The 12,838-nt window shown below is 41.7% G+C and overlaps 1 protein-coding gene across 4 annotated transcripts; it reads left to right on the forward strand.

The window, feature by feature from the left end:
* Nucleotides 1-7: 7 nt before the first annotated feature.
* On the forward strand, nucleotides 8-8,771 carry TAF12 (TATA-box binding protein associated factor 12). Of its 4 annotated transcripts, none has more exons than XM_058195221.1 (7): nucleotides 25-143; nucleotides 2,290-2,382; nucleotides 3,616-3,867; nucleotides 4,204-4,281; nucleotides 4,481-4,595; nucleotides 6,598-6,686; nucleotides 7,497-8,771. In XM_058195221.1, the coding sequence occupies exons 2-7, from the start codon at nucleotides 2,314-2,316 to the stop codon at nucleotides 7,530-7,532; spliced, it is 639 nt and encodes a 212-aa protein (XP_058051204.1). In that variant the 5' UTR covers nucleotides 25-143; nucleotides 2,290-2,313; the 3' UTR covers nucleotides 7,533-8,771. The 4 variants fall into 4 exon arrangements, with proteins under 4 accessions (XP_058051205.1, XP_058051204.1, XP_058051207.1 ...); XM_058195224.1 differs by lacking the exon at nucleotides 2,290-2,382 and adding an exon at nucleotides 1,205-1,336 and having other exon boundaries at nucleotides 44-143; XM_058195222.1 differs by lacking the exon at nucleotides 2,290-2,382 and having other exon boundaries at nucleotides 8-143.
* The last annotated feature ends 4,067 nt before the right edge of the window (nucleotides 8,772-12,838 follow it).

The raw sequence follows: 12,838 nt of genomic DNA on the forward strand, positions 1-12,838 counted from the left end.
GGCACTTCCGTGGCTTCGCGGTGTCGTGACCCCGGAAGTGTTGTGTCGGCGGAGAACCCGCTGAAGGCGAAGGCGGCTGGTGTTGGAGGCTGCTCGTCTGAGGGAGCGCGAGCGATATGAGAAGCTAGGCGGCTGAGGCGCCGGTAAGTAAGTAAATAAGTAAGTGAGGAAAGGAAGGAAGGGGTGGACGGGCCGTGACAGAGACAGAAGGGTGGCCGGGATGAAACCCCGCTGAAACTAAGCCAAGGCGACGGAGAAAAGGAGTCAAGAGATGCCTGTTTGCTCCTTAGCGTTCGGCGTGGGCGCCATATCCAAGGACTCTCTTTCCCCTGCACACCAACCCTGGAGGGTAGGCTGCCCTCAGGTGTGCTGAGGGGGGAGGCTGTAACTTATTCACACATATACCGCCAGCCCAACGCTGCCTCCACATCACTCGGGCTCTCTTTAATAGGCTTCCCGCCTTCCTCCTCTTGGCAGCGCTTTCCTAGATGTTCCTTTGGTTTTCAAGCGCCCCTATGTCTCCTTTTTTTTTTAAAGTGTGTTTTTGGGGGGGGGGAAATATGACTATGACTATCATTAAGTGTTGTATCAAGTGTTAAATTTGTACCCTATGACTGTCATTAAGTGTTGTAAGTGTTGTACCTTGATGAACATCTTTTATGTACACTGAGAGCATCTGCACCAAGACAAATTCCTTGTGTGTCCAATCACACTTGGCCAATAAAAAATTCTATTCTATTCTATTCTATTCTATGACTATCATTAAGTTTTGTACCTTATGATTCTTGACGAAGGTATCTTTTCTTTTATGTACACTGAGAGCATCTGCACCAAGACAAATTCCTTGTGTGCCCGATCCCACTTGGCCAATAAAAAATTCTCTTCTCTTCTCTTCTCTTCTCTTCTCTTCTCTTCTCTTCTCTTCTCTTCTCTTCTCTTCTCTTCTATTCTATTCTATTCTATTCTATTCTATTCTATTCTATTCTATTCTATTCTATTCTAATACATTATTGGGTCATTCCATGTCAAGTGGCCCGTTTTCAGAAAAGTGCCCAGCTCGATCATCACGGATTTCCATCCTAGATTTTAAGAAGCCAAACTTTACCCTTTTTTTCGCCCCTCGCAGTCATTTTCGGCCAACTTTGCACCCAGTTATCTAGATGGAGATCGCTTATGAGAATGTTTTTATTGTTTTGTTTAATAGAGGACAACAAGTTGTACAAGATGGCCATGTTTTGTTTTCTCTCAACAAAATATTGCTGGAGATATTATGTCTCAAAGTCGCTGAAACTAAGGAGTCATGCTGTAGAAGGCTGCAGAATGGGGTCATAAAAAGGTAAAGGTTCCCCTCACACATATATGCTAGTCGTTCCCAACTCTAGAGGGCGGTGCTCATCTCTGTTTCAAAGCTGAAGAGTCAGCGCTGTGCAAACACATCTCCGTGGTCATGTGGCCGGCATGACTAAACACCAAAGATGCACGGAACCCTTTTACCTTCCCACCAAAGGTGGTCCCTATTTTTCTACTTGCATTTTTTATGTGCTTTCGAACTGCTAGGTTGGCAGAAGCTGGGACAAAGAACGGGAGCTCACCCCATAATGCGGCACTAGGGATTCGAACCACTGAACTGCCGACCTTTCGATCGACAAGCTCAGCGTCTTAGCCACTGAGCCACATGATTATATCTCTGCAAGTATTGCATCGGCAAATGTAACACTTTACCAATGTTCATTGGAGATGTATGTGCATTTTGGCACCAAATTTCATCGAAATCCGTGATGGTCAAGATGGGAGCCCCAGACCACTTGACGTGGAATGAATGACCCTATTGTGTGTTACGGCGTTATTGCTAGCTATTGGTACAGTGTTTTGTGGTAGTCAGTGTATACACTTAACAACACATGAAACCCATGAATAAGTAACCACTTAGAACCAAATCAAAGCTTGTTTAGTCATTTTTGGCTCTTAATAACTTGATGAACAATGGATCGCCCTTTGGTAAGTACTGCTTTGATTTCTGTAAGCTCATGCTTGTACTGTCAGTGATAATATCTTGTCACTTTGTTTTGGTTGGCAAAATGTTTGGAACAGCAACCTCCAAAATTATAAGACCATTTTTAAAGGAGACACAAGGGGGGGAGAAATTCTGCATTGTGCTTTGTTGCATGTCAAAGTCTCTTATTATTTTTCCGGCTGGAGGCAGGAACACAATGTTCTGAAAGAATTTTATAAGTATGCACACCCAGGGAAGAATTGTGATGTAGGTTAATTCTGACTGTTTACTTGCAGGAACATTTTTTTCTTTTTTTCAAAATGGCCTCTCCATTCAATGGGCCCACAGCAGTTTCTGATGTAATTAAAGATCTAGATACTCAGATAGCTGTAAGTAAATTGGCTTGAAGTGACTGTCGCATGGCATGCTAGCATCATAATGAAAAGCTGCAGGTTTGTGACTTGTTCATTTTAATCATGTGCCGAGATTGAAATCTGATGGTAAACAAGCTTTGCAAGAATATATTGCTTTCCAGTTTATTAACAGAATATAATATGATCTGTGTGCTATTTCTTAATTCAAGACGTTGAATATGTGACTGAAATCTCTCTTCCGGGTCCTTGTACAGATTAGAACTTAGGTTTGCTTTATTATTCTATCAGTCGCTCTGCGTATTTCATTCTTATTGGAGCCATTAAATATTTTATAAATAGCCGCTACTCAGGAAAGTCAAGTTTTAACTTGGTTTTTAGGACAACAGTTAATCCAGGAATGATAAATTGGATTGTACCTACTTACTGTGCAACAGACCTAAATTGTGAAACTTTCAAATAGGTGATGTTGAAGAAAAGGCCAATACATTCTACATGTGTATCTCTTTAAAATTATCCTGAGAAAAGATACATCTTCCTAGGAAATAGATATTGAGAGAGCCATGCAAATAGTACTGGAAGAAGCTAACCCAGGCTGGATCTAATACAGTGCTTCCTCTCAGAAGTTGACTACCCTATCAATTTGGAAATCAAAGGAAACACTTTCCATGTAAACCAGTATTCTAGCATAATGTGAATGAGAATCTAAAGCTTATTCTGGCTTTGAGCTCCATGCCCTTCCTCTCTTTCATAGCCAGCTCCTTTTAATGGCAGTTGTATTCTACCTTGACAAGAAATATTGTATTATATTGAAAGTAGTTCTAGATGAGCATCTTATCCCCAAAACAATATCATTGTGTGGTGAGCAAAGCAAATGCATGATAATAAGAATAGAACATTAACATTGTAATCTTCTAAATATTTTGTGTATTATTCTATCTGGACCTTGTTCTTAAAACCGAAATAATAAAGATGATATTGAACTTGCTATTTTTGATTGTACACGCATAGCACGGTTTGGTCTTGATGTGGTGTTACAAGTTGCAGTGTTAAACTAATTATAGTCTGAGCTGAATTAATGTACTACATTCAATCATTTATGGCTCAGGAAAAAAACCTAAGAAGTGGACTATTTACAATATTGGCTATATTTTCACTGATAAGTTGCTTTTATAGTATAACATGTCCAAGATACTGACATTTCAATTCTGCCACCTTGTTTTTAACTTTGAGGTCTGTTTCTTCTTCTAGCTGATTGGTTTGGGCCCACATAATCCAAAAAAGAAGCAAGATCTGGATAAACTCTATGACCTCAAAGCTAAAGCTCAGCAGATTATGAACCAGTTTGGTCCATCTACCTTGATCAATTTATCAAACTTTTCTTCAATCAAAGGAGAAGCAGGCAACACTCCTCCTCATAGTTCCATGGCAAACAATACCTCTGTGGCAAAGATGCCTGGGACCCCCAGCAGTGGGGGGCGCCTCAGTCCTGAAAGTAATCAGGTAATGGGCCATGATGTGAGATGTCAGCAAATCTGGAGGGCTCTGGGGGGAGGAGGTTGCTTTAGAGGAAGGTGGGGAATTATGGCCCTTTTATGACTTGTGCACTTCAACTCCCAGAATTCCTGAGCCATGTTGGCTGAGGAATTCTGGGAGTTGAAGTCCACAAGTTCTAAAGGGGCCATAGTTCCCCACCTCTGCTTTAGAGGTTCCATTTAGGGGCACCGCCATATATGTTTCTGATTGGAAGTGCTCCTAAAGCAAGATCTTTTGGTCTTAACTGCACAGAAGCGACTATGGCAGAATGAACCCGATAAAATGTGCCGATATTTTCTCTAGATATTAACAAAGAAGAAACTGCAGGATCTGGTTAGAGAAGTGGATCCAAATGAGCAGCTGGATGAAGATGTGGAGGAGGTAGGCAGGCCTTAGCTGAAAGGAGCATCACAAACATCTAAACCTCTCCTTGGTTAAAACGTGCCATTTTATTCCTTCTAATTTTTCTCTTTGGGAGGGGGGGGAGTGGTCCCAAGAATGCTTTGTCAGTACCTTGAATTGTCAGAAGAATAACCTGAAGCAAAGCCATTCTTACGAATGCCGAATTCCGTTTTGACAGATGTTGCTGCAGATTGCTGACGACTTCATTGAAAGCGTGGTGACCGCTGCCTGCCAGCTCGCACGGCATCGCAAGTCTAACACTTTGGAAGTAAAGGATGTCCAGCTGCATCTTGGTCAGTGCAAAGACATACATGTGTCTATTTCATGATAGCTGCCAGCTTAACCTATCAGTTGTTTTGTCCATAACCTGCACCGTTTCCTCCTGGGCAGAGATAATCTGCAAACTTTCTCCCTCCAGTTATGTTGATTCTGTACCATCAAGCTTATTTTTGACACTTAGTGACTAAATAGAAAGATATCCCCCATAATCTATACCTAAACAGTTCTGTCAAATCTCCCAGCGGTGCATTTATTGCCACCTTAGCTAAATTTGTCCATCTTGCTGCTGGTCGCCCTCTTCTCGTTTTTTTCCCTTCTTTGCTCCTATCTGAAGCATAGTGATAAATACTGTCTGGACTTTTCGGGTCACAACTGAGCCTTCCAGAAGTTTTCTCTCTCTTGTATCATCACCACCTCACACACATGTGGGGTGCAGCTTCCTTGAGGCATGTGCGGTGGACATGATGAACTTTTGTAGCCTATCACTTCTGGAGGACACCAGAACGGAGAAGGTTGCGAGCAGCAGCATGGCAGTTTCAGTTCTGTGACTCTTGCATTGCTGTCATGTTTTAAAGCAGTATCTCCCACTCTTAGCCATTTCAAAATGTGTGGACGTCTACTCCCAGAATACCCCAGCCAGTCCACACTTCATAAAATTGCTAAGATTGGTAAACACTGTTTTATAGGGTAATGTGGCCTGGTAACTTTTGCACAGGTGCATCAGTGATTGCTGCAGTCTCATTGGGGCTCGTGGAAAGGAATCACAAATGAGGTTTCAGTCTCCTGCAATGACAGGAGCACCAAAAAGGCGGTTTCCAGATTCTTTCTGGTAACCTTAAATGGCATCACGGTTCACTTTTCCCATCTTTGCGTGCAAGCTTATCTTTTGTCACTCATCTGTAAGCCCAGAATAGAAGGTCCATATTGGAAAGTTTTAATATCTTGGGGTATTTTTTATGAAGTGCCTCACAGGTTTGCCAGAAGAGATACCAAAAAGGGCTCCGGAGGAGCGGTGGTGTCAAATTCCTGCAAAAGCATGTATTTTTTCAATGATATAGTGTAGGGCAGTGGTGAAATGTAAAATATGTTACTACCAGTTCTGTGGGCGTGGCTTGGTGGTGGGATAATGTGACTGGGTGGGCATGGCCAACTTTTTTTTTTACTTTTAAAAGCATTTTTTCTACAACCTCTTCGGCCGAAGAGGTTGTAAAAAATGCTTTTAAAAGGCTCTGATGATTCCAGCTGAGTTGCCTAATCGTCAGAGGCTTCTTTTCAAAGCATTTCTTTTTTGCCTTTAAAAAAAAAAGAGCCTCTGATGATCGTGCGGCTCAGCTGGGATCCTCAGAGCCTTTTAAAAGCATTTTTTTACAACCTCCAAAAAATGCTTTTAAAAGGCTCTGACAATCCCAGCTGAGCCGCACGATCATCAGAGCCTTTTTTTTCCCCCGTTACTTTTAAAAGCATTTTTTCCGGTCGAAGAAAAAATGCTTTTTAAAGTAAAAAAAATAAACCTCTGATGATCACGCAGCTCAACTGGGCATGGGAGGGGGGCAGGGATTTTTCCTACTGGTTCTCCGAACCACCCGCCGCCATCACTACCGGATCGAGCAATCCAGTCCGAACCGGGAGCATTTCACCCCTAGTGTAGGGGTCCCCAACCTCTGGGCCATGGCCAACTAGTAGGCCGTGAGCTGTTTGCAACCAGGCCACAGGAATGGTGAGCCCGCACATACACACGTTCCCACTTGAACAAACAGCAGGTGAACGGATGCACACGCTCCACTCGTGCACGCCACTTGCACATAACCATCTCCTCTTCCTCACCCCACCCCCACTCCCCGGTCTGCAAATCCAGAAAGGTTGGGGAACTGTAATATAGTGGAGTATTAATTCACTGCTTTCTAAATGGCTGAATCTGCTTCTCTTGCCTGTTTTTTTATCCCTTGTTCAAATCGTCCTCTGCTTATGATTTCATCTCACCACCATGACCCACCCTGATGTTCTCGCTGCCCCCAGAACGCCAGTGGAATATGTGGATCCCAGGTTTTGGCTCTGAAGAAATCAGGCCATATAAAAAAGCCTGCACTACAGAAGCTCACAAACAGGTAAGGATCTCTTTCCCACTTCCCCACATAATTCACACCTAAGTGAAATAATGCAGTGTGAAACAGATATTTTCTGCTCCATGAAACCAATGACAAATAGCAAGAAAAGGGAATGTCTCACATGAAAAATAGAGCTTGCTAACAAGTTGAGGTTTCATGCCCAATTTCTACTGTTCAAATTCCACTTTAGCTTTTTTTTTTTTTAAATCACGATGCATGCCTAATTGTTTTCTTAATTGTTTATGGATTTAAGTATTAAAAAAAATAGTATCTTCTAGGCCAGGGGTCTCCAACCTTGGTCCCTTTAAGACTTGTGGACTTCAACTCCCAGAGTTCCTCAGCCAGTTCTAGGCCGCATTCCACTTAAAATATAATCACAATTCTATTTATTAAAAAAGAAAATTTGTGGGGAATATTGTTCTAAACCAGGGCTGCTTACCCTGAAATTACTATTTGGCCTGTAAGGAAATAAACACAATTGGCCAAGTATCTTTCCTGCAAGCTCAAATTTGGAGATAACATGGTATGCCTTGGGAGTAATTTAAAGTGGGCGAAGAAGAGATGGGCGTCTTTAATTGGAGCCCCAAGCCAGCTTGGGAACTCAATAGCTGCTAGTATTCTGGAGAGGTGGATTGTTGGGTGAATTGCAGTTTGTTCGACTTCCGTTAATCATATCCCCAGTTTAACTTATCAAGTCTAATGGAAGTCATCCGCACCTCTCTTATCCCCCAAGGTCATCCACAGCTTCCATTGCATCAAGAGACCCCTCTTCATGCTGTCTTTCTCCCCCACACCCCCTTTATTTTTCAGAGAATGGCATTGATCCGCAAAACAACCAAAAAATAACTCTGGGAAAAGACGAAGAAATGAAAAGGAAAAAAAATAAGAAAAAGACTCTTCTATGAGAAAAAAAAGAAAAGTCTGCCTCTGAAGCTGTGGAGTACCCTTGAGGTCATCTATGGGATTTTTTTTGTTTTTTGTTTTTGCAATGCTTCACAGGGAAGCGTATATTTTCACAGTGCAGCAATAAAGGGTTATTAGAGAAGATCTGCCAACCATCAGTAGGTCTCTATTCCCCCAAAGGAACTTATCTCGGAGCATAGACTTTTATTTTCCTCCTCCTAAGTGATATTACGGTATCCATGATTGTCCAAGGGATAAAATATTTTGCTATTTTTGAGAACAGTATTAGAAGTGGCCATAGATGATTTTTTTTTTCATTTCCCCTCTGCCCCTCCTTACTTGTAACGTTGCTATTTACGGTATTTGGACTTCTTCCAGAAAACGAATGATGGATCTCAAAAGCAGACCACAGTATTGAAAGGAGCTTCGGTTGAAAGCAAATTCCTTCTTTTCTTTTTTTTTTTTTTAATTTAACCCTCAGGATGGTGGTAGGGGAAAAAAGTTGAATTCTTTTTGTACCACAAGTCCTGTAAAAATGCAGTAGAAACAAGACTTGAACTACAAAATTAAAAAAAAAAAAGTCATGGTTATAAACTGCCTTCCCAAGATAGTCTCTGACAAATGGCTGGGGAGTGGGACTGCTTGCCCTTCTTCGCATCCAGAAGTTTGTGGTACAATCTGTGGCTCGTTCGTTCTTCTTTTTTTTTTTTTACCCTCCTGTAAGAATGAGTGAAATACACCTTTTGATCGAATGCTGGCACTCTCTTCCCAGGAAGGTTCTGAATTCTTAAAAAGCACACTTGACATCCAGCATTTTACTGGCTTGTAGAAGTATTTGCTGTTTCAGATATTTGTGCATTGTGAAAACGACTTCACTGCTTCTGGAGGGGAAGGTTCTTTCTGAAGCAGGTGTTTGCAGAAAGCGTGTCTCCTCCCCTCCCCTCCCCCACTTCACACTTGATAAAAGCTGCATGGGAGCAGCCGAGGGGATGCTTGGCCAACATTCTGAATTGAGGAAACAGCCATTGATTTGGGTTCCACATCCCTCATTGTCTTTTGTTCTCTATAATGTAAGTTCTGACTGCATTAGCTTTGCGTTGAGCCATCCAGCAGGGACTTTTAAAGAAGAATTTGTGTAAGTTTCCACTAGTTGAAAATGTAACAATAAATGAATACCCTATGTATCTGCTTTCCTAAGGCGTGTCGTGAATTATGCTAAGGTGACAACCACAATTATTAAGTGCTTTGAACAAGAAAATGGCATCGACAAGCTGGGAAGAACACAACGGTTCTAGTAGGGAAACCAGCTATGAATAGTGTGAAACATTATTCTTATGTTCCCAATCTTTTAGATCTTCCCATTTTCTCAGATTAATGCTTAATGTAGAAGAGATATTAGCTTTCATTTTATCCTCAGAAGCTATAGAATTGAGAAATAACAAGCAGCCTAAAAATAATTCAGAACTTCACAAGGGGATTGGGGCAGTGGTGAAATCCAAATTTTTTTACTACCGGTTCTATGGGCATGGCTTGGTGGGCATGGTGTGGCTTGGTGGGTATGGCAGGGGAAGGATATTGCAAAACCTCCATTCCCTTCCCACTCTGGGGCGAGCCAGAGGTGGCATTTGCCAGTTCTCCAAACTGCTCAAAATTTCCGCTACCGGTTCTCCAGAACCTGTTGGATTTCACCCCTGGATTGGAGCTGTATTTTCCAAAGACGCAATCCACTTCTTTAACAGTGGCAGCTTACAAGATGTGTGGACTTCAATTCCCAGAATTCCCCAGCCATCACGCTAGGGAAGTTGCCACATTGGAGACACACTGCCTTAACCAATATCACCACATGGACTTATGTTCTATCTCTCTTATGGTTAAAGCTGTCCATCTCACTGGGCCCTTTCATCTCTTTGCCTCTGGGATTAGCCACTGACCTGCATCCGGTTTCTGGCCCTGATCAGGAGCTATTAACGGTGAAGAACTTTCCGTAGGCTACAGGAGATATTTTCATGCAGGGCTGTTAATGTACATCTGCTTGTTTATGGGATTTAATGGAAGCTGTAGAATGCCACATTTATAGTCCAGTGTCTAGTCTAGTGCATCCTTGGGGATTTTTTTTAATTGAAAAAAAATGGATTAAGGAAAAAAGATGGAATAACCACTGAATAGATTTAGATTAGCACATTTAATCTGCTTTCCTCCATCCAGGTGTATTAAGATGGAACTCTCACCACTTCTAACCAGCAGCCATGCTACTGATATATAGTGTGGACTGCACCCATACACTGAAGTGAACTGTTTATTTTAAATGTACCTGCAAAACCAACATAAGGTGAAATTATGGGTACTTAAAAGTTACTGTTGTCACAACAAATACCATGGTTCAGAGTCGGTTTCTCCTTATCCTGGTATCAACAACTTGTAATTCCAGTTGTCTTTTAAAAGCCGCACTGTCTAATGTCATCTACACAGGTCTGAAACTAAAGAATCTGAAATAACATCAGCTTCAATGTCTTTAGTGTCTACATTCTTTGTTACTGAAAGCTAAATACATTACCGATAAGCATGGAAAACTCCCTCCTTCTCATTATGCCTGATTGAACCTGTGAATATTTTATAGTTTGATACTTAAATATATCATTTGGCATTCCAGGAAATTACAACAGGTTCCTTTTTTTTTCCCTTCAAAAAATCAAATCGTTAGTGCTTTAAAAGGTGAAGTCTATTTAAATCATTATTGCATTGCTGTGGAATTAAGCATGTTTTAACTTGTTAAGTCTGCAAAGTACCTCGTTCACCTTTAAAGCTGTTTTGTGTACTGCATTTGTTCTAGTCTGAAGAGGAAAGCCCAGGAAAATTATAAAGGAAAGATGACAGTTTGAGTGAAACAAGCAATGCCACTTAATAAAAGCTTTACCTGGAAGAAATTTAGTTCAAACTCTGCTACTTTTCATTTGTCGCTGGGCTTGGCATTAAGAGCATCTTAATAGAGACGGCAAAATGGCACCAACTGCTAGTTCTCTATCTTACTTTACAAAAGCAGAAAACGATTCTCTTTTCTAACCACATGATAAAGCACAATCTAAAATCTGCCACTTAAACTGGAGTAACTGAGTTGGTTACCAATCAGAACAGGAAGTGATATACTGTATGGTATTGGGTTTGTTAGATTTTTTTTTGATTTTTTTTAAATTTGCATTTATATCCCGCCCTTCTCCGAAGACTCAGGGCGGCTTACACTATGTTAGCAATAGTCTTCATCCTATTTGTATATTTATATACAAAGTCAACTTATTGCCCCCAACAATTTGGGTCCTCATTTTACCTACCTTATGAAGGATGGAAGGCTGAGTCAACCTTGGGCCTGGTGAAACTAGAACCTGCAGTAATTGCAAGCAGCTGTGTTAATAACAGACTGTCTTACCAGTCTGAGCCACAGAGGCCCAGATGGCGCTTATGTTTGTTATATTTCAAGCTGAGTCTTCAGAATGAAGCTGAAGCTGACTTCAAAAAAATCAAATTGTTAGTGCTTAAAAAGGTGAAGTCTTTACATCAGTGGTAGTCAACCTGGTCCCTACCGCCCACTAGTGGGCGTTCCAGCTTTCATGGTGGACGGCAGGGGTTTTGTCCGATACTGAAACACTTTCCTTTTTTTAAATATTAATTGACTTTTTAAAAAAATTTCATAGCATTATTTAAAAACATTTTCATTAGGTTTTCATAAAATTCCCCGTGACAATTTAAATTTCTGAAAATATACTATTTGTATCGCCCGCGCATAAGTTTAGTTCACGTTACATAAGTGAAACTAAATGGCGCTATAGTGCGACTGCAAACAAAAGAGCCTCGTCCCAGAATAGCTCGCGCATCTCCCCCTACACCACCCAGCTGTAACAGACAAGCAGAGCTGGTAGCCGGCACCCCTCCCCCAAACCCAATCCACGATGCGTGAGAGGCATGCGCAGATGACGATACACGGCGCATTGCGGTGGAACTGGCGGGCGGTTAGAAAATTTTACTACTAACAGAGATACAAAAGTGGGCGGTAGGTATAAAAAGATTCACTACCCCTGATTTACATCATTACATTGCAAGGTACTCCAGTTTTAAGATTTTTGATGTAATGTAATGTAATGATGAGAATCGGACACAGCTAGTTTTGAAGCAGTGTAAGAATGTGATAAACATCAGTATATTAAGGACAATATATTGTCACCTGAGAATGCTCTGATCATCCTTTAATGTCACAGAGTAGTGATGGCATGCAAATATTGTGCTCTGTGCTTACCTGAAGGTGTGAATGGACGTATACAGATGGAATTTGTGAGAGACTCGCTCAAACAGATCAAGGTTGATTCTGGAAGGTTTCAGCTAATGTAGCTTGAGAATGATGAATAAATAATCACCCGCTCAGAAATCTCATTCTTTACAGCACTCTCTGGCAGTTTACAATTTCAGCATATTGCCCCCAACAATCTGGATCCTCATTTTACCAACTTGGGAGGCTGGAAAGGAAGGCTGAGTCAACCTCGAACTCTGTCAGGATCAAACTCCTTGCTGTGGGCAGAGTTAGCCTGCAATGCTACATCCTAACCACTGCACCACCATGGCTCTAATAGAGTAGACTTGGCTGTAATTATAAGTTTTACTGAATAAAGCCTCTGTAAACAAGTGTCTGGAGATGTAAAACAATGGCAAAGTGCAAATTTTGGAGAGAAAGACAAAAGTTACCGACAGCTGAAAAAATAATTACTGTATTTTTCAGAGTATAAAGGTAAAGGTTCCCCTAGCACACACGTGCTAGTCGTTCCCGACTCTAGGGGGTGGTGCTCATCTCCGTTTCAAAGCTGAAGAGCCAACGCTATCCAAAGACGTCTCCGTGGTCATGTGGCCGGCATGACTCAATGCCAAACGCGCATGGAATGCTGTTACCTTCCTATTTTTTCTACTTGCATTTTTACATGCTTTCGAACTGCTAGGTTGGCAGAAGCTGAGACAAGTAACAGGAGCTCATCCCGTTACACGGCAGCACTAGGGATTCGAACCACTGAATTGCCGACCTTTCGATCGACAAGGTCAGTGTCTTAGCCCCTGAGTCACTGCGTCTGCATCGCGTTCAGAGTATATGGTGCACCTTTTCCCTCCCCCCCTAAAAGTGGGCAAAAATGTAGGTGTGTCTTATAGACTGAATACAGGCGTTTTTGGCCTCCTGAAACCTCTGTGTGTTGCGTTTTTGCCCTCCCCAGCCCCCA

Source organism: Ahaetulla prasina, chromosome 10, assembly GCF_028640845.1.
Source record: "Ahaetulla prasina isolate Xishuangbanna chromosome 10, ASM2864084v1, whole genome shotgun sequence".
NCBI classification, from domain to species: domain Eukaryota; kingdom Metazoa; phylum Chordata; class Lepidosauria; order Squamata; family Colubridae; genus Ahaetulla; species Ahaetulla prasina.

What these genes read in the sequence shown, in the direction of transcription:
- TAF12 (XM_058195221.1), top strand. Translation starts at nt 2,314, where the DNA reads ATGGCCTCTCCATTCAATGGGCCCACAGCAGTTTCTGATGTAATTAAA. An exon ending in TGGATGAAGATGTGGAGGAG is followed by an intron (nt 4,282 to 4,480) that starts GTAGGCAGGCCT and finishes CCGTTTTGACAG; the next exon opens with ATGTTGCTGCAGATTGCTGA. An exon ending in CTACAGAAGCTCACAAACAG is followed by an intron (nt 6,687 to 7,496) that starts GTAAGGATCTCT and finishes TTTATTTTTCAG; the next exon opens with AGAATGGCATTGATCCGCAA.